The sequence below is a fragment of the Mirounga leonina genome, unplaced genomic scaffold, assembly GCF_011800145.1.
Source record: "Mirounga leonina isolate KUSES-001 unplaced genomic scaffold, KU_Mleo_1.0 Mir_239, whole genome shotgun sequence".
NCBI lineage: Eukaryota > Metazoa > Chordata > Mammalia > Carnivora > Phocidae > Mirounga > Mirounga leonina.
Window position 1 is genome coordinate 1,318,545 of NW_023270624.1, and position 21,301 is coordinate 1,339,845.

Here is a 21,301-nt window from a genome sequence, read left to right on the forward strand (position 1 = left end):
TTGGGAATCTCTAGTGTCAGCGAAGGACCACACATCTTCCAGCCACGTCCTCGCTGCAGTCCTTAGGGTGAGCTCCTCTGACAGGAGTCCAGGGCCCTGGACTCATCCTGTGTCTGATGTGAGTGAGAGTCTCCAAAACGATGGTGTCGGGCACTGCTCTGGTGGCTCAGTCCCACGCGTGTCCATGAAGGGCGTGCCCCTTGGGCTGGTGGGGGTGGCTTGTTCGCCTCAGACCCTGGGACAACCTAGCAGGCACGAATCCTGGAGCTCCTGGGGCATTTGGTGGGCCCCACGCACCATTTGGAGGGTTGGGGAGTGTCTCCAGGGCGGCAGCAGGGCACACATGGGTAGGAGTCAGGTGTGGGCGTCTGCCCACGGGCACTGCTTTGGCCACACTTTTTTCCTTGGTGTTCCTGGAATGCACTGGGCTCATTTCCTCCTCAGGGCCTTTGCACTTGCTGCTTTATCCCCTGGAACTCATGCCTCCTGCAGGGCCTGCCCCTGGACATGGGGATGTATCAGCGAAGCCCGGTGCCTCTGTTCCAGGGGGAGGTGGGCTGTTGTGAAGAGGACGGGTCAGTTCTTTTGTAGAACGAGCCACCACGTGGGTTTGTCCGATGTGTCCTCAGGTCAGACTGAGTTTATGTATTTAGTGCAGGAACATCCCCGAAGGCATGCGTGCATGCCACGCTGGGGTATGTGATGGTGAATTATTTTGCTCTTGGCAGGAGGGGCCCTCATTGCTTTGAGGACCCTTGCCCTGTCTGTGGGGGTTCTCCCCTGTAAACGTACTGTTTTTCCCTCCCTAATTCATAAATATCTCCTGGGGAGATACTTTGAGATTATGCAAAGCATCCTTTCTCACACTGATTCTTAGCAGCGGTGGATGGTTCTTATCTGTGGCGATCCTTACTCTGGTGTTTACCATGGTGATCTCGTATCTCCATCATTTCTTCTACGTCAATTAATTGAATCCACTGTGAGGACGAGCTGCTCCTCCTGCTCCACTCATTATCCCATTATTTATTTATACCAGTGTGGACTTGTGGATATTTGTTTTATTCTGCGGGTTATAACCCATTACTGTTGTTATTTATTGTTCTGTTCAAGTTATCTCAGATTTGGCAAGTGAGATTGGATCCTCTGGCCTTTAGCCACGCTTGGGTGTGATTTAAAAAGAAAAAAAAATTTTTTTTTTGTGGTAAAGTACACTTAACATTTACCATCTTAACTCTTTTTATGCGTACAGCTTAGTGGTGTTAAGCACGCTCACACTGTTGTGCAACCCCCCCCCCCCGCGCGTCCCCAGAACTCTTCCCATCTTGTGAAACGGAAACTCTGTCCCCGCTCCCCAGCCCTTGGCACCCGCCCTCCCCTTTCTGTCTCTAGGGGTTTGACAGCTCCAAATACCCCCCATGAGTGGAATCGTGGGGCATCTGTGACTGGCCTCTTTCGCTTAGCACAGTGCCCCCCAGGATCACCTCTGTTGTGGCACGCTGTAGAATGTCCTTTATTTTGCAGGCTGAATAGTATTCCACTTCAGGGCGTATATAGTACATTCTGCTTGTTTACTCATCCGTCGGTAGACACTTGGGTTGCTTCCACATCTCCGCTTTTGTGAATAATGCTACTGTGAATGTGGTCTACAGATACCCCTTGGGCAGCCCGCTTCCGGTTCTTTTGGGCATATACCTGGGAGTGGAATTGCTGGGCCATGTGGTAATTATATTTTTTAATAAAGATTGTATCTATTTATTTGAGAGAGACAGAGCATGAGAGAGGGGAGGGTCAGAGGGAGAGGCAGACTCCCTGCCGAGCGGGGAGCCTGACGCGGGACTCGATCCTGGGATTTCGGGACCATGACCCGAGCCGAAGGCAGACGCTTCACCAACTGCGCCACCCAGGTGCCCCCGGTAATTATATTTTTAACCGTTTGAGGGACCGCCGTACCGTTTTGCACAGTGGCTACACCCTGTCACCTGGGCCGGTGAGGCGAGCCGGCCCTGAGGAGGGGGCGCCGCTGCGGGCGGAGCCCTGGAGGAGGAGGGGCAGCCGTCTTCTCCAGGGGACAGCCCTGCGGGTGTGCGGTCTGGAGCTGCCATGAGCTCACCCGCCCAGCCTCTGGGGAGGCTCGTCACTGCCGGGGGGCGGGCAGTGTTGCCCTGCACAGTGCCAGGGGTGTCTGTGGGGCAGGGATTTGGAGGAGAGGGCTACGGGACATTTGCCTGGTGTCACCTTGCTTGCCCTGGGACTCTGCCCTCGTGTCCTGGTGTGAGGCCTGGTGGCCTGGTCCCCTGTGGGGACTGGGGTCCCACGGGGCACCCGATCCCACATGTCCTCCTCCCCTGAGTGCCCTGCAGCGGCCTCCAGTGACGGCTGGGCCCACTGAGCCTGCCTTTATCCCGGATATGGTGCTTTTGGTCATTGCCGGCCTTGCTCCTCTGGCTCCGCTTCTAGGCTCTTGCAGCCCACAGAGTGGCACGGGGCCACGTGGGCTGCCGTCCTGGCTCTGGAATTAATGAACATCCCAAGGTTGCTGGTGCGGGAGCCCGGCACTTCACCCTGGACGACACTCGGCAAGTGAGCGTCTGAAGGCCCGCAGAGCATCCTGGCCACGGCCCAGAGAACCTGGCCCTTATAGCCCCAGCTCTTCCCATAAATAAACCAGACAAGATCCTTCGTCAGATGGCATGGCCTGATTTTTGTTTTGGGAAATCTGGACTCGAAGGGGCAGCAGAGAGCCTCAGGCCCTGGGAGGGCTCCCGGCTCCGGGAGCGGCAGCTGGGCAGGCGGGCAGAGGACGGTCGGCGGTCAGCCTGCCCTGGATACCACGGCAGGTCCCAGAGATCCAAGCAGGAACAGAAGCCAGATGTGAAGAAAACCAGAGTCGGGCAGGGTGCCAGACTCTCTGTGCCTGTGAGGACGGAGATGTCCAGAAAGGGGCTGGCGGCCCAGGGACCCAGGGAAGGGGCGGCCCGTGGTGAAAAGCGCAAGCCAGGCACAACTTCCAGACCTGGGGACCCAGCACATGTGGGCGCAGAGGACAGGTCCCCTCCATTCCAAGTCTCACCCTTTCAACCCTTCCTGTGACCTCTGAGAGGAACTGAGGCTTAGGGAGAGGAGGGATGGGCCAGCACTGTACAGCGAGGCCTGCTTTTTCCCCGTCAGGGCTTCTGTGTCTGCTCTGCCTCTGAGGGCACATCCGTCACCGTTCTGAGCATGGTCTAGCATCCCTGCTTCCTGCTGTGGCCTTGACTGGCTCCCCTGCCCCCACCCGACCAGAAGGGAGGTCCAGGCTAAAGCTGCCCACTTCCTGTGGGGGCCAGCTGCCTCACAGCTCCCTGGGGAGAAGCCCTGCCCACCAAACCAGTCTTCATCCACCAGCCAGGCCACTGGTCCCTTGGTGAGCCTGTGTCTTCCCTCTGGCCAGGTGGACCCTCCTGGAGGAGCAGGACACAGCCTCCTAGACCCCTCGGACTTGGGGCTTCCTCTCTGGAAAGGGTATTGGATCGTGCTCCCCGTCTACAATTGCATTCCCTTCCAGCAACTGTGTAGGCTTGGCTTTGGGATTCCCAGGAAATGCTGGGGTGCTGGGGGCATGGGAAGAGCCCCATGGCAGGAGCCCTAGCTAACCTCTGGGGGTAAAACCAGCCTCTCCGCAGGACTGGAGGAGAGATGCCTGCCTGGAGCTGCCCCCAGTGGGGCTCTGGAGTGGGGCTCGTGCTGGTCCCAAGAGGGGATCTGGAAGGCGGGGTCCTCCCCCCGTTCCTCTTGCGCTGGCTGTGCAGCATTCCCATCCCCCTGGGCTTTACACTCACTGCTCTGTGTCACAGGGGCTAGAAGGTCCACTCTAGGAAGGGGAGCATTGGGAGCCCCACGAGGCCAGCCTTGGGCATGCCCCGACTTTGTTGGAGTCCTATCTTTCTCCTTACCTGATTCAGGGGGTGATCTGTGCAGGTGGCTCCCCTCCTTCCTGCTCTCTGGAGTGCTCCCTGAGCAGCAGCCCCGCTCAGCTCTGTCACTTCAGGACCCGGGACCACCCAGAACCCCTGCCAACATCTGGGTGACATTGGAGCATGGAGGCTGTTCTGGGCTGAATTGTGTCCCCACCCCTTATGCATATATCAAAGTCCTAGCCTCCCAGGAACCTCAGAATGTGACTGCATTTGGAGATAGGGTTTTTCCAGAGATTGATTAAGTTAAAATGAGGTAACATGGGGTTCAATGTGACTGGCGTCCTTGTAAGAAGAGGAAATTTGGACACAGACACACACAAAGGAGTGACCATGTGAGGACACCAGGAAAAAGTGGCCAAGGAGAGGAGGCCTCAGAAGAAACCAGCACTGCTAATGCCTTAATCTTGGGCTTCCAGCCTCCAGGACTGTGAGAAGTGCATTTCTGTTGCTGAAGCAGCCCAGACTGTGGTACGTAGTTGTGGCAGCCTGAGCAGACTGAGACAGAGGTGCTGGAGGTGGCATTGGCCCTGCTGTCTTGAGGGAAGATGCGTTGGCAGCTTCTTCTCAGAGCATTGGGTTGACAGATGCAGAGTGAGCCTGGGTGAATGCTGAGGAATGGTCCTGGGGTCATGAGGCCCATGGGTCCCGCAGCAGGACTCTGTGGGCTTTGCTCACCAGGGTGAGTCTTCTGGCAGTCTGGGATGGCTGGGTGGCAGTGTCTGTGGGGCCTGGGGTTCTGTGGGTGCACATGGCTGGTGACACCTTGGCCCAAGGTCCCTGCCAGCAGTTAACATATTGGGGTGTTAGCCCCCTCACAACGACCCTCAGCACCCCAAATAACACACACTTAGGAAGAAAGCATACGTTGGTGCTGCTAGACAAGCACCCCTCCCCCCCAGTGCCTTGACCCGCCGTGCTGGTTCTGTCGGGACCAAGCTGGGGATGGAAGAGCTCAGAAGTGCTGGCCCCCAGCCGAGTCAGAGGCCGGGAGGAAGGGTGAGTGTGCCTGGCCTTCGAGGAGGCAGGGAGGCCTGATGTGACAGTAGGGCAAAGATGTTGATTCCAGCTGGTGTGTGTGTTGTGTGGACTGGGCTGCCCCAGGGCCAATGCCAGCTGAGGCAAGGGGCTGTCAGCAGGACCTTGAACAAGGAATTTGGACCTTATTCTGTGAGCTGTCCTCCACCTCATGTCTCAAGGCCACAATCTGCTGGGGCCCAGCTGGTGAGATATGGAAACTCAGAAAGAAAAATTCCACTTTTTGATATTTTGGCAAATGTTCCTGCAGCAAGAGTCATTTTTCTTTTTTAGTGGAGAGCGCCTTGTTACTTATGTGAGTGTTAATTTGTGACTGGGGACATTCCCCGACGCAGTCTTTGTGCTGAACGAGACCTGGGAAATGTCAGCTGGAGTGTCTGTCAGTTCTTGTGATAGATGGGCAGGCCCGTCATGGTCGAAGGGTCTGAGCCTGACCCACTGACCCCTCTGCCCTGGCCAGACTGGGAGGCTGGTTCCATTTCCTGGAGGCCCTCTCTGGCGCTGATGTGCTCAGAGGCCAAGTATGGGACAGTCTGGACTCTCATAGGCTGGACAGGCCAGCTCCCATGGTAGCCACCCTAGTGCTGCCTCATTTGGTGGGAAGACCGCCAGGCCAGCCCCTGCACTGGCTTCCTGGAGGCACTCTTGCCGGCATCTTGTCTATCCTGTTTTACTCCCTTATCTTTCTCTTCCTGCTCCCACTCCTTCCCTCCTCCTTTCTTTGAACCCATTGATAGAAGTCCTTCATAAACATGTCAAAAAATACAGAATATACTAATAAGAAAGCAGAGCCCACCCCAAACTTTAACACTGTTAACTCTTTGTCACACATATTTCCAGACCCTTCTCATTTCATGTTAATGATAATGACAATAACTGGCTAGTGTGCGAGGCACCGTGCTGAGCACTGTATCTCCTTTAACCCTCACACCAGGTGTGCAAATACCGTTACCCTCATTTTGCAGCAGCAACACTGAAGCTCGGAGTCCACACAGTTAGCCAGCACCGAGGTCAGCATTGGGAATTGAAGCAGAGTAACTTGGAGGCCATGCCCTGATTCGTCAGGCTCAGCTAACATTTAGCACAGAGATATATGTGACTTTACGTAAGAGCATCATACTGGCACTGGGCCTGCCTTTCTTAGTCAACAATACATCACGGATGTATTTGTTCTTTAAGTGGTAAAAAGTCTCCTCTGCGAAACTCTTTAGACCTAGCATAAATTTGTAAAATCTGTAGCTTTTTTGCAAGTCAAAGAGATTTTTGAAAGCAATCTGACCATTTACGTTTATTGTTATAACAGATATGTTTGTTGTTACTTCAGTCATCTTATTTGCATTTTCTGTTTTTCTGTTCTTGTGTTGTTTTTCTAGTCTTACGTATTTACTGTATGATCTAATCTTTCATTTCCAGGAATTTGGAGGGTATATATTAGTTTTATAGGTTGTGGCTTTTACAACTTCAAATAGGATTCTTAAACTAGTATTTATCAACTTCAGCAGCTTATCAGTAACTGTTGATTTCCCTATGGAAGATTGAGAAATTAATTGCAATTAAACTACTTCTTTCGTTCCTCCTGTGCCCTCTTTCACTTTTATTGACTTGTTTGACAGTTTTTGCCCCAACTTATTAAAGTTGAATTAGGAATTATTTTTATGTTGCACAGCTTTCCTTTCCAGAATGTATGGTAAACAACATCTGGTCTGTAATCATAATTATCACAGTGGAATGGATGCAGAGGCCAGTTCTGGTAGTTTCAATCTGTGATTTCCCCATTTGTGGGAACTTGATTTTGAAATCAAGCCTGGGTTGCATAAAGCAGCAGGCGAGGAATGATGGGGGAGGGGTGTAAAGCACAGCCGAGACAGATGCCATGAAGAGGACTCTGTCCAGCAGCAGAGGTGGGGCACGGTGTCTCTATGTCCCCTGCTTCTGGAGGCTCTGACTTGCTCAAGGTCACACACCTGGTTAGTTTGCCGACTTCGGGCTCCCATCCCAACCTCTTGGTGTCTAAGGCAGTGTTCTCTCTAGGCCATTGTTCCCTAAGCATTAGGAAAAGAGATGGATTAATGTGGCCTGAAACAAGACATTGAAAAAACACTGGACCCTATCAAAATCCCAGCTGGCTTCTTTTTTTTTTTTTTTAAAGATTTTATTTATTTATTTGAGAGAGAGAGAAAGAGAGAGCACATAAGAGGGGGGAGGGTCAGAGGGAGAAGCAGACTCCGTGCCGAGCAGGGAGCCCGATGCGGGACTCGATCCAGGGACTCCAGGATCATGACCTGAGCCAAAGGCAGTCGCTTAACCAACTGAGCCACCCAGGCACCCCCCCAGCTGGCTTCTTGGCAGAAATTGACAAGGTGATCCCTAAAGTTCATATGGAAATATAAGAGACCCAGAATAGTCAAAACAACATTGAAAAAGAACAGAGTTAGAGGACTCAACGCTTTCTTATTTCTAAACTTACTACACAACTACAGTAATCAAGACTGTGTGGTACTGGCAGAGGGATAGATGTACAGATCAGTGAAGCAGAACTGAGGACCCAGAAATAAATCCTCACATTGATTTTTGACAAGGGTGCCAAGACAATTCAATGGAGGAAAAAATAATCTCATCGACAAATGGTGCTGAGACAATTGGACATCCACATGCAAAAGAATGAATTTGGACTTCTGCCTCATACCCTATAAAAGAATAACTCAAAATGGATTGTAGATGTAAAGATAAGAGCTAAACCTCTTAACAAATAGAGGAGTAGGTCTTCATTCTTTTGGGTTAGGCAAAACGTTAGAACACTAAAAGCACAAACAACAAAAGAAAAATAAGTAAGTTGGACTTAAGGAACGTCCTTTATAACTTCAAAGAACGCCATCAAGAAAATGAAAAGCAACTTACAAATTGAGGTGGAAATGTTTGCAAATCCAATAGGGACTTGTATCTAGAATATGTGAAGAACTCTTACTAGTCAATGAAAAAATGAAAATAACCCAATTGCAAAATGCGCAGTGGGTCTGAGTAGCCATTTCTCCACAGAAGAGAAACAAATGGCCAATAAGCAGATTCATCACATCTGCTGTCATCAGGGAAATTCAAATCAGAACCCCGGTGGGATGCCACTCCACGCACTCAAGGATGGCTAGAAGAAACAGGATCGATGATAACAAGTGTTGGATGAGGAGGTGGAGAAGTCGAAATACTGCTGCTTCCTCACTCCCCGCTGGTGGGGATGTAAAATGGTGCAGCTGCTTCGGGAAACAGTGTGGCATGGGGTTACCCTAGGACCTAGCTGTTCCACTTCTAGGTATATCCTCATGAGAAACGAGAACCTCTGTCCACACACAAAACTTGCGCACAAATGTTCAAAGGAGCACGATTCACAAGAGCCAAAAAGTTGAAAGAACGCAAAGGTCTATCAACCAGCAAATGGATAAATAAAATGTGGCACATCTGTACAATGGAATATTAGTTGATAATAAGACAGGAATTTAAGTATCGACGTATTTTACAGCATGGGAATCTTGAAAACATGGTGTTAGGTGAATGAAGCCAGCCACAGAAGATCACATACTGTATGATTCTGTTTATAGGAAATGTCCAGAATAAGCAAATCCGTAGAGACAGAAAATAGATCAGTGGTTTCCAGGGGCTGGCTTGTGCGTGTGTGGGGGAGACACTGGGGGAATATGGGAGTGACTGCTAATGTATACGGGGTTTTTTTCGGGGGGGGGTGATAAAAATGTTCTAAAATTGATTGTGGTGATGGTTGAATTATACACTGTATAAGTGGGTGAATTGTATGATATGTGAATTATAGCTCAGTAAAGCTGTTATGTATTAAAAAAGCACAAGTCTCATAGTGAGAAAGTTATTCCTCTCTCAATTCTATTTTAAACTTTCAGATTGAGTCAAAGGGAGTCTCAGTTTGATGCTAACAGGTCTCCAATGCCTCTTCAATTTTTTTGTAACAGAGAGAGATTGAGATTCAGGCTCAGAGTCTTAGCCTACAGAAATATCCAGCTAGAATTTAACAAAACTGGGTGAGGCAGGAGTTGTGATGGTGGTGAAGAGAATGTAGGAGTTTGGTGTCCCCTCCCCACTGGATCTCCTGTGGGCCAGTGTTGGGGGACAGGCCTATGTTCCCAAGCCTGCCCTGCCCCACTGGGAGATCTGATCTAGCAGTGTAACTTCCTTGAGCCTTAGGCCTTAAGAGTCCCCCCCTGGAAATGGAGTGTCCCTCTTATAGAATTTTAGGGAGGGTTGAAATGGCATCATATTTGAAGACCTCTGTAGAACACCTGGTGTACAGTGGGGACTCAAGCCCAGGTCCCACCACGCCCCTTAGGAATGAAGGGCCGAAGCTTGCCACATTGAGGCACAGAGTGGGGATCCCATGCAAGGAGCGGGGCATGTGGGGGTCTGCTCAGGGATGGAGAGTGAGCTACTGTGGCTCCCAGGGAGGCTGTGGCCTTTCTTTTGTAGGCAGAGGCAATGATCCAGGGAAGGAGAGGGTTTCTTGCTCTTAGTTGTTTGTTTGGGGTCTTTCTACTGGAGCTCTCCAGGTCCTATTGGAATTATGGAAAGATGAGGCCGGGTATTGAGCTTGGCATTGGGGGCACATGTCTGTTGGGACTTCCTGGTTTTGAGCACTGGAAACCAACCTTGGGCAGCTTTGGACAAAAGAGGGATTTTCTGGAGCAAAGTTATCTTGAGGGGCCCGAAACCAGGCCCAAGAAAGGGCAGGGCCTGCTGGGTGAACTTACCGAAGCTCTGTGGTACGCAGGCTCAGGGCTGTGGTACGCAGGCTCAGGGCTGTTCCCTGTGTCTGCAGTCACCTGGCTCGGGAAAACATAAGGCCAAGCTCCGGCGGCAGCCTCCCCTCCAAGCTGGGAGGACAAGCTCTAGCCTGCATACCGGGGGAAGGGAGGGGTGTGGATGGCACATGGCAAGGGCCACATGGGGCCACCAAATGAGGCAGAGAGCAGGGGAGGCAGGGACTCTGCCCCAGACAGACTTCTGGAGGAGTGCAGAGCAATAGTGCATGGAGACGCGGGGGAGAAGACAGGAGTTTCCACAGGCTTGCTCTCACTTCCTGGCGGCCGGTGCCCCCACAGATGGCTGGTGCTCCTTGTCGAAAAGTGGAAAAATGAGGATGTAAAACATCCTCTGTGGGGCTGAACTGCGAAGGAGCCCCTGCTGGTTGGCTTGAATCCCATGGGGCTTTAGTTCTCAACGCCTGTGATGTGTGGCAGTTGGGGTCCAGCGCCCCCCATAAAGCTTCCAGGGCCGCCCTTGTCTTCCCCAGGTGGCTGGGAGGGGAAGGACGCCCCAGAGGTGGCTGATCCCATTTTGGTAATGCACCCGCTAGACCATCATTATGAAAAGGGAGGAGAGAGGAAGGGACATGGTTCTGTCGGAGCTAAAAGAGCTCCAGGAATGGAAATCTTACCACATGCCAGCATTTTGGGGGACTCCTGTCTCAAGTGCACGTGTGTGTGTGTTTCCGAGCAGAGACGAGTTTTGGGTGACAGCAAGCTAATGCAGATGTGTGCTGCCTTGTCCCCCGTCAGAGTCTGGATCCTTCTGTGTTTGGACCAGCTTCTTTCTTTTTTTTCTATTCTCAGTCGTCACCGCTGCAACCTTGACGGGCCCCGACAGTCTTGGTATGGGAGGTTCCAAGAATGACAAGGTTGAGCGACAGCCTTGGTCCCCGTTGCGCGTACGTGGGATCCTAGTGCATGTTCCCCTGCGGCTCCCACTACAGGAGCCGGTGAAAACAGTGACCCGGGCGCCTTGTGGATGGGGACAGGAGGCACACTTGCTTTCCAGGGAGACCCTGGTTCCCAGAATGTCAGTGTTTTGAACACTTTAAAATTCAGAGTGACAGAGGATGTCTGTTAAGCCTTTAGATTCTCATAAATTGTTTTAACTCTTTGTTTTCCTTTCTAGTGACTACTTTGTCATAAACCAAACAGCAAAGGAACAGAGCCTAGAAGGAAGGAGTAGGGCAGGCATCTGATAATTCACCAAGTTCTGACAACTAGTGAGCTGATCTGATGACCAAAGAGCCACCAGGTTCCAGGCCCCTGCAGCAGCACCTGCGGGCCGGGGACGGAGTCCTCCCTGTGAGCCTCCCTCCTGGCTGGGTTGGGCCGACGGTCACAGAGTTCAAGAGCAGAGAGGGTTTGGGGTAAGAGCCAGCATCGGGGTCCAGGGACACCAGGCTGGACAGACATAGGTGGGCTCCTGTGGAGTGCCCTTCAGACCAGCATGCTTCAGGGACTTCTTTCATATTTATTAAATGGGGGAGAGGAAGCAGATTCTTACGAACAAAAATTACATGTAGAAACAGATAAACTTGCCACTGACAGCAGGAAAATCAAAGTCCTGGAAAAAACGCAAAACAGAGCCCACGTTGCGTGTCTTGTTCTCTTTGTCAATTTTCTTTTGCAGATTTTGAGACCGATCATCCCTGGGATGCACACTAAGATGCTTGAAAATCAGGCAATGACACGAACCCCACTTTCTTTCTGGAGAGCCCCTCAGCAGGCTTATTCTGGTGGGTGGTCTGGAGGGGTGAGCCAATGCCAGTCTCAGGTGGTCATCCGCGGGTCCTGGGCCGGCAGTGCTGGTCTCGAGGTGGGCAGCCTGCGCGGTCTCCCATGGTCAGCCTCTGGACTCAGTGTGGTCAGCCACTGGTCTTGGGGCAGGGGCCACCCATGGTCATCAGTGTGACATCCATGCGTGTGCATTCCCCCATACCTGAGAGAGAGGGGTTGATGCTGGGGAGCAATGTCTGCCCTGTCCATTTGGGAGTACTGTCAGTTAGAGGTCTCTGGTTTCACGAGGAAATCTGAGTAACCTGGCATCATACTGCAGATTGATCTCAGTGAGCTCTAGTGCCCTTCAGATGGGCATTTGGGAGGGTCCCTGCCAGGCAGCTGGGCCAACTGGGGCCCTGGTTTCCTGACTCTGGCAAGGCCCAGGACAGCATCCAATAGATTCAGTGCCCTTGGGTCAGCCCACCTGGAAGCCAGCCAGGGAGGAGAGCCTGACCGCTGGCATGGAGGGAGACCTCTAACTGTCCTGGGATCTCTGAGGCCAGAGAGGGCTGCTCCTCACCAGATTGAGTTCTGGGTCATGGTTACATTGGGTCCCTCTGGAATAACCCCAGGGCTGTAGGCCTATGACATAGATGGCCCCCCGCCTGGGGTGCAAGGGTCCCTCCAGATGATGGGGTTGCCCTGCTGTTTGCTGATGTCCCACTGTCCTGCCCTAATTGCCACAGCAGGCCTGGTCTGTTTCAGGGGCCCACTCAGGAGATGCTCCTTCCACCTGGGACCAGGGTCTGATTCCTAGACCCTGTGTGTCCCTGGCAGGCCTCCCCACCCCTCGGTCTGTTTTTTCATTTGGAGAGCAAGCAGGTGGATGACATCATGTGGCTTGCCCTTGTTCTGTGGCCCAGGCTGCATGTGCTCCTGCAGCAGCCATGTGAGGGGGAGGGATGACCAACTCCATTTATAGGCCCAGGAAGCCTTAGCACCTTGGCTGAGGTCACCTGGCCAGACAGAAACAGTGCTGGGAACCCAGAACGCCGCAGTCTGTTCCCACATGGACTCGAATGGGTTCTATTAATAAGATGGGTTTGAGACACCAGTCTGCCCCCAAACCACAAACATGGGAGATGTCAGCGGCACTAGAGAGGAAGTAACTGTTGCTGTTGTCCACCCTCACCCACATGGCGGTGGAAGGGGATTGGCCCAGGGTGTCCCAGCCCTTCCTGTCTGTGTCTCAGAGGACATGTCCCATTGTTTGGGGGTCATTTATTCACTCATCTGCAAGCACTTGCTCACTCCCCGCCTGGCCTGGCAGGACCCTGTGATCTAGGCATGAATCAGAGTGTGGGGGCCTGCAGAGTTCCCATGGGCCTGACCGCCCCTCTCCCCTCCCACAGACTGGTGACCTTGGCGCCCCCGTCTTGGCCCCCATAGCTCTGGCTCCTACCCTTCCTCTGTATTTTGGACCCCTTCCCTGGAAGTCCAAGATGCTGCAAACCCATGTTTTCATGGGGGCTGCCACTCCTGCTTCTCTCATCCTGTGCCCCTCAGAGAATGGCCACCCCCTTCCTCCCACTGCCCGCTGGGACCCTTTTTAGTTTCCTGCAGCTGATGTAACACATTACTGAAAACAAGAGAAGCTTATTCTCTCACAGGTCTGGAGGCCAACGTCAAGGTGTTGGCAGGGCTGTGCTCTTTCTGGAGGCTCGTGAGGAGAACCTGAGGGAACTCTTGGCCAGTTTAGCTGGTGTGTCAGATGGGCAACAGGAACTGCCAACTTCTCCAGTGTTTTGAGAGAATTTGAAAATCTGGTCGTTTATGCGAAATCCTCTGGTTCTTAAGTTGGAGCAACTAATTTAAGCTTTTAAAGGCCCTGAGTGAGGTCACCAAGTTGGCAGAGTAGGGGACTCAGCCTCCATCCCCCAACAAAGATGAATAATTAGGCAGCTATCCATAAACAACATCTCTGAGAGAACTCCGGAGTCCACTTAAGAAACTTCAGTGACACAGTAGAACAAAAACCCTGAGAAAAATGGTGCAAGACGAGAAGGAAGGCAGCTCCATGTTGTTTACATCATCCCGTCCCCCAGGCCAGCACTGCTCAGTGCCAAGAGGGAACTCCACAGCACGAACGAGTTTCCCACACCGGGAAAGAGAGAGTGGGGTGAGCAAGCAGCTTCCCTAGCCTCTCTGGCAATGAACAGAGGACCCAGTCCATGTCACCCCATCCAGTGAAGCTGAGATATCTAGAGACAGCTAGGAACTAGAAGGGCGCAGGGGTTACCAGCGTGAGGGGTGACCATGGTTCCCAGTCATCTGCTGCGCAGGGGACACGAGCAGCTTTTGCTGCTGAGAAAACCAATGGCCAGCACAGCTGCTGTGGACCCCTGCAGATTTTCCCACTGAGTTTTCACCCCACAGGCTTTTACGTTCACAGAAGCTAGCTGCTTGAGTCCCTCCAGCTCCCTCCTCCCATCCCCTTAAGCATGGGATCTGCATCAGCAGCCTGCCTGGGCTGCTGTGGCTGCACGAGTGAAAACGCCAGCCTAGGCCCTCTGGATGACCCCCCACGGCCATGTACACACAGCATAGCCCCCAGCTGGGCACATGCATGCCACTGACCTGACTCCGTGTCATCAACCTCCACTGCCACGTGTGCACCCATGGTGTGACCCTGCAGCCATGGGAATGCACACTGACAGCCAGGTCATTGGTAACTGCTAATGTGACTGTAGTTGGCTCTGGTTCTTGCTGTTGGTCCTGGCGCTTGTCACGTGTATGTCTGCAACCAGACCCTGCCACTACACAGGCACCTGCAGCTGGTCCCCACAGCTGAGTGTGTGCATACCAGCCAGCTCTGGCCACCACCACTGCCTGCCCTGATCTCTAGCCGCTGGACCTGGAGGTGCCACTGAAGACCCCAAGAGTGCCTGTAGCCATTGCAGACCCCTGCAGTGCTCACCAAAGACTATGCCGCTGTCAATGTCGTGGATCCTAGCAGCCTAAGCCAAGGAGACATCGTGTCCTTCCTACCCACCCTGCCTCCCCCTGGACCCAGAGCCACCACACACCCCTGCAGTTGGTGCCCTGCTTTTGCCCACTAGATCTGGGGTCACAGCATGACCAGTGTGCTCCCACCTGCAGGTGAAGGTCAGTTCATAAAGTCTGAAAATGCACAGAAACCTGTGCAAGGCTACAGGAATTATGAAGAATCAGAAAAATGTGACACCATCAAAGGAACACAGTAGACTCCCAGTAACTGATCTCAAAGGAAGGGAGATACATGAATTGCCTAATAAAGAATTCAAAATAATTCTTCCAAAGTTGCTCTGAGAGCTCTAAGAGAGCGCAGATAAACAATTTAACAAAAACCAGGAAAACAATACAATAACAAAATGAAAAATTGAACAAAGAGATGAAAACTTAACAAGAACCAAACAGAAATATTGGAGCTTAAAAATACAGTGATGGGGGCGCCTGGGTGGCTCAGTTGGTTAAGCGACTGCCTTCGGCTCAGGTCATGATCCTGGAGTCCCTGGATTGAGTCCCGCATCGGGCTCCCCGCTTAGCGGTAAGTCTGCTTCTCCCTCTGACCCTCCCCCCTCTCATGTGCTCTCTCTCTCTCATTCTCTCTGTCTCAAATAAATAAAAAATCTTTAAAAAAAAAAATACAGTGATGGAAGTGAAGAATTCAATAGACAGCGTCAACAGCAGACTGGACTGTGTAGAAGAGACACTCAGTGAGCTAGAAGGCAGATCATTTGAAGTTATCCAGTCAGAGGAACAAGAGAATGAAAAGGAACAAGGAAAGCCTGTGGGGCTTAGGAGACACCATTAAAAGAAACAATCTACGCATTATTGGAGTCCCAGAAGGAGAAGAGAGGAGAAAGGGGCAGAGTTTATTTAAAGAAATAATGGCTGAGAACTTCCCAAACCTGAAGAGAGATTTGGACTTCCAAGCTCATGAAAATATCACCCCCAAATTTCAATCTAAAAGATCTCTGGGGAGCCTGGGTGGCTCAGTCGGTTAAGCGTCTGCCTTCAGCTCAGGTCATGATCCCAGGGTCCTGGGATCAAGTCCTGCATCAGGCTTCCTGCTCAGCAGGGGGTCTACTTCTCTGTCTCTTACTCTCCCTCTGCCCCTCCCCACTGCTCATTCTTTCTCTCTCTCAAGTAAATAAATAAAATCTTCAAAAAAAATTAAAAAGCTCTTCTCCAAGACACATTATAATAAAACTGTCTAAAATCAAAGACAAAGAGATCCTTATAAAAGCAGCAAGAGAAAAAATTTCTCTCCTACAAGAGAACCCCCATAAAGCTCTCAGTGGATTTCTCAGCAGACATTTTGCTGGCCAAGAGAAACTGGGAGGATATATTCAGAGTGCTGAAAGAAAAAAAAAACCCAAACAAACAACTACCAACAAAGAATACTTTATCTTGCAAAGTTGTCCTTCAGAAATGAAGGCACGATAAAGACTACCAGCCAAACAAAAGCTGAGGAGAGCTCATCACACTAGACCCACAAGAAATGCTAAGAGTTCTTCAAGCTGAAAGAAGAGGGTGCTAATTAGTAACATAAGAACACGTGAAGGGGCGCCTGGGTGGTTCAGTCGGTTAAGCATCTGCCTTCGGCTCAGGTCATGATCCCAGGATCCTGGGATTGAGCCCCACATCAGGCTCCCTGCTCAGTGGGGAGTCTGCTTCTGCCTCCCTCTGTGTGCGTGCTCTTGCTCTCTTGCTCTCTCGTTCTTTCGCTCTCTCAAAAGACTGAAATCATACCAAGTAACTTTTCTGATTACAGTGGTATGAAACTAGAAATCAACAACAGGAGGAAAACTGGAAAATTCACAAATACGTGGAAATTAAACAACACATTCTTGAACAACCAGTGGGTCAGAGAAGAAATCGAAAGGGAAATTGGGAAAATACCTTGAAACAAAAATGGAAACACAGCATACCAGAACTTCTGTGATACTGCAAAGGCAGTTCTAAGAAGGAAGTGTATAGTGATAAATACCTACAATAAAAAAGAAAGATTTCAAATAAACAACCTAACTTTATACCTCAAGGACCTTGGGAAAGAAGAACAAACTAAGCCCAGAGTTAGCTGAAGGAAGGAGAAAACAAAGATCATGGCAGAAATGAATGAAATAGAGAACAGAAAAACAATAAAAAGAATCAACAAAGCCAAGTAAACTTAAGATGTAAATAAAATTTAAAAAAACATTACAACCGACATCACAGAAATATAAAGGATCATAAGAGAATAGTATACAACAGATTGGACAACCTGGAATAAATGATAAATTCCTAGAAACATACAACCTACCAAGACTGAATCAGGAAGAAATAGAAAGTCTAAACAGACCAATAATGAGTAAGGAGATTGAGCTAGTAATCAAAAATATTTCCAAACAAAGAAAAGCCCTGGCGTAGATGATTTCACAGGTGAATTCTACCAAACATTTCAAGAAGAATTAATGCCAAGCTTTTCAAACTCTTCCAAAAAATCCAAGAGGAAGGAATACTCCCAAACTCATTTTATGAGGCCAGCATTGGAAACTACAGGCCAAGATCCCAGGTGAATGTAGATGCAAAAATTCCCAACAAGCTACTAGCAAACCAAATTCAACAGCACATTGAAAGGATCATGCATATGATCAAGTAGGATTCATCCCTGGGATGCAGGGTTGTTGCAACATATGCAAATCAATAAATGTGATACACCACCTTAACAGAATGAAAAATAAAATTCAGAGGATCATTTCAATAGATGCAGAAGAAACATTTGGCAAAATTCAACCTCCTTTCGTGATAAAACTCTCAACAAATTGGTTATAGAAGGAACATAGCTCAACATAATAAAGATTGTATGTGACAAGCCTGCAGCTGTCATCATGCTGAATAGTGAAGGGTTAAAAGCTTTCCTGCTAAGATCACGAGCAAGACAAGGGTGCTCACTCTCACTAGTTGTATTCAACTTAGTATTGGAATTTCTTCTTCTTTTTTTAAAGTTTATTTATTTATTTTTTTTTTAGTAATCTCTACACCCAATGTGGGGTTTGAACTTATATAAGACCCCAAGATCGAGAGGCGCACGCTCTTCTGACTGAGCCAGCCGGGTGTCCCAGTACTGGAACTTCTAACCAGAACAGTCAGGCAAGATAAAGAAAAGGCCCCAAATAGGAAAGGAAGAAATAAAATTGTCCATGTTTCCTGGTTACATGATCTTATGTATATAGAAAATCCTAAAGACTTACCAAAAACTGTTAGAATTAATAACCAAATTTATTAAAGTTTCCGGATACAAGAATCAACATACAAAAATGAATTAAATTTCTATACACTAACAATGATCTGAAAAAGAAAGAAAACAGTTTCATTTATAATAGCATCTAAAATGTTAAAAGTATTAGGAATAAATTTACCCAAGGAAGTGAAAGATCTATACACCAAAAAAAGAAAGAAAGAAAGAAAGAAAGAAAGAAAGAAATTAAAGAAGACACAAATAAATGGAAAGATATACTGTGTTCATGGATCAGCAGAGTTAATAATGTTAAAATGTCTGAACTACTCAGAGCCATCTATAGATTCAGTGAAACGTTATTAAAATTCCAAATTCCAATTCAAAACCAACCCTAAAATTTGCATGGAACCACCAAAGACCCCAAATAGTCAAAGCCATCTTAAGAAAGAACAAAGGTGGAGACATCATTCTTTTTGATTTCGAACTAGATCTCAAAGCTACAGTAACCAAAATAGTATGGTATTGACACATAGACCAATAGAACATGATTGAGAGCCTAGAAATAATCCCACACATATACAGTCAGTTTATATTTCACTGGGAAGCCAAGAATACTCAATGGGGAAAGAATCTTTCAATAAATGTTGTTGGGCAGACTGGATGGTCACATGCCAAAGAATGAAACAAGACCCCAGTCCTATACCACTCACAAAAGTTAACCCTAAATGGATTAAAGACTTCAGTGTAAGACCCAAAACCTTAAAAATAGAAGAAAATATAGGGGAAAAGCTCCTTGACATTGGTCTCGGCAATGGTTTTTTGAATATGACATTGATAGCATGAGCAACCAAAGCAAAAATCAGTAAGTGGGACTACATCCAACTAAAAAGCTTGTGCACTGCAAAGGAAACCATCAACAAAATGAAAAGGCAACCTATGGAATGGGAGTACATATTGCAAACCATATATCAGTTAGGATAATATCCAAAATACACAAGGAAGTTCTACAACTCAAAGCAGAAGAAAAATAATCTGATTAAAATGGGCCAAGAGCCTGAATTAGACATTTTTTCAAAGAAGACGTACAGAGGATCAGTAAATACATAAAAGGTGCTCAACATCAGGGAAATGCAAATCAAAACCAACCATATCATCTCACATCTGTTAGAATGATTATGAAAAATGCAATATAACAAGTGTTGGCAAGGATGTAGAGATCAGGAACCCTCCTCGCGCACTATTGGTGGGAATGTGGATTGGTTCTTCAGTATGTCACATATGTCACTAAGGAGGTTCTTCAAAAAATTAAAAATAGCACTACCCTATGATCCAGCAGTCCCATTTCTGTGTATATATCCAAAGGAAATGCAAACTGAATATTGAAGAGATATCTGCACTCCCGTACTCATTACAGCGTTATTCACAGTAGGCATGAAAGCAACCTAAATGTCCATCTGTAGATGACAAATTGATAAATGTGGTTCATATATACAATGGAATATTACTCAGCCTTTATAAAGAAGGAAGGAGATCCTGCCATTTGGGACAGCATGGATGAAACTGGAGGATATTATACTAAGTGAGGTAAGCTAGCCACAAGAAGACAAATGTAGAATCTAAAATACTCAAACTCAGGGCGCCTGGGTGGCTCAGTCCGTTAAGCCTTTGACTCTTGATTCCAGCTCAGGTCATGATCTCAGGGTCATGGGATCGAGCCCCTTGTAGGGCTCCCCGCTCAGCGGGGAGTCTGCTCGGATTCTCTCTCTCCCTCTGCCCCTCCCCCTCCATGTGCTCTCTCTCTTTCTCTCTCTCAAATAAATAAATAAATCTTTTAAAAGATACTCAAACTCATAGCAGGTGGAGAATAGCATGGTGGTTGCCAGGGGCTGGGAGGAGGGGAGAATGGGAGGTAATGGTCAAAGGGTACAAAATTTCAGTTCTGCAAGGTAAGTTTTGGAGATCTGTTGCACAGCACAGTGCCTATAGCTAACAGTATTCTATCATATACTTCAACTTTGCTAAGAGGGTCGATATTATCCGAAGTGTTCTGACCAGGAAAAAATGATGATAAAGGGGCTAAGAGGATACTTTGAAAGGTGGATATGTTTATGCCCTGGACAGTGGTGGTGATTTCATGAGTGTGTACTCATTCCCAAACTCATCGAGTTGTATACATTAACTACGCACATCTTTTTACATGCCAGTCATATCTCAATAAAATGGTTAAAAACCCCCGAAAAACCCCGAGTGGGTCATAAATGTGTGATTTCAAGGAAATACATCTGCAGGTCGACACAGTGGGGGCCCCCAGTGTGAGACCATCGGTTTATGGATAATAGATGGAAAATCAAAAGCATGGGAGCTAGATACGGCAGTGATGGCTGGAGGGCCAAAGGGAGGGTAGGGGCCGTGCACCTGCAGCTGGAGGATCTGAACCAGGTGCTTAAGAGAGAATGGGAGTTCACCAGATGGCCAGGGTGAGGAGGGCCAGCCGTGAGGGCTGTATTGGCAGGAGGGGACTGTCCCAGCCACTGGGATGAGGTGTGTGAGCCAGGGGCTGGGAGGGCAGTGGCAGGCTGAGGGCCTTGGCTGCCAGAGTACATACAGAGCAGCCTGAATCCTGGCAGGGACCGGGGTCCAGTGAGGGCTCTCCAGCAGGGGAAGACTGTGGACCGTCTTGGGGGAGGCAGCAGGTCAGTTGCTGCAGAGTCTGGGCCGGTGACCGATGATGGAGGAGGGGATAGATGCTGGGGGCACGGGGACTGAGGTCAGCTGCAGGGGTACGTGCTCCATCTGGAGAGTCCACCGCTCAGCAGCATGCGCTGTGGTCAGCCTGTGTTTTGCAAGGGAAACTGGAATTCCAGTTTTGAAACATGAAATCTCATCACTTTGAGCGTTGGGTTCAGAACTTTCAAAATACCTTGTGGGTTGACCTTAACATGTCTGTGGCAGATTCAGTCCCCAGTTGGCAGTTTGGACATCTATTTATCTTGGATTTTGGGCTTCTGGGGGTGGGGTTGGGGATGACCCAGATAGACCTTCTTCCCCTGATGGGGCTCACCACCATCCAGGGCTCTGGCCTCAGTGACTAGAAGTGGAGGCTCTGGGCAGATGGGACCTCTGGGGTCACCTGTGTGCACCCTCCCTGGCCCGGGGTTCAAGCCTGGCGCCTAGCTGGGGTGCTGGGCAGGGTCCTTCTGGTCCTGTCAGTCTGGTGGGAGGTGCCCCTGGGATCCTCCTCGCTGTTGCCCATCCTTGGTCTTCTGTGCTCTGGGAATTTGAACCGTTTCGTTTTTGCCCTGCAGGCTGGCCTGATCCGTATGGAGGAGGAGGAGTTCTTCATCGAGCCCCTGGAGAAGGGGCTGGCGGCCAAGGAGGCTGAGCAGGGCCGTGTGCACGTGGTGTATCGCCGGCCACCCACCCCGAGGCCCCCTCCTCTGGGGGGGCCACAGGTCCTAGACACAGGTAAGGCTGCTTGGTGAGCCCAGTTGTCCCCCTGGGGGACC

At 49.6% G+C, this 21,301-nt stretch overlaps 1 protein-coding gene across 2 annotated transcripts in view; it reads left to right on the forward strand.

Annotated features, from left to right (window-relative positions):
- Positions 1-21,301, forward strand: part of ADAMTS2 (ADAM metallopeptidase with thrombospondin type 1 motif 2) — a 224,414-nt gene that overhangs the window by 54,017 nt on the left and 149,096 nt on the right. For both annotated transcript variants that reach the window (XM_035029399.1, XM_035029398.1), the window contains exon 3: positions 21,101-21,260. In XM_035029399.1, coding sequence (XP_034885290.1) covers positions 21,101-21,260 — 160 coding nt within the window. The remainder of the gene's footprint in view (positions 1-21,100; positions 21,261-21,301) is intronic.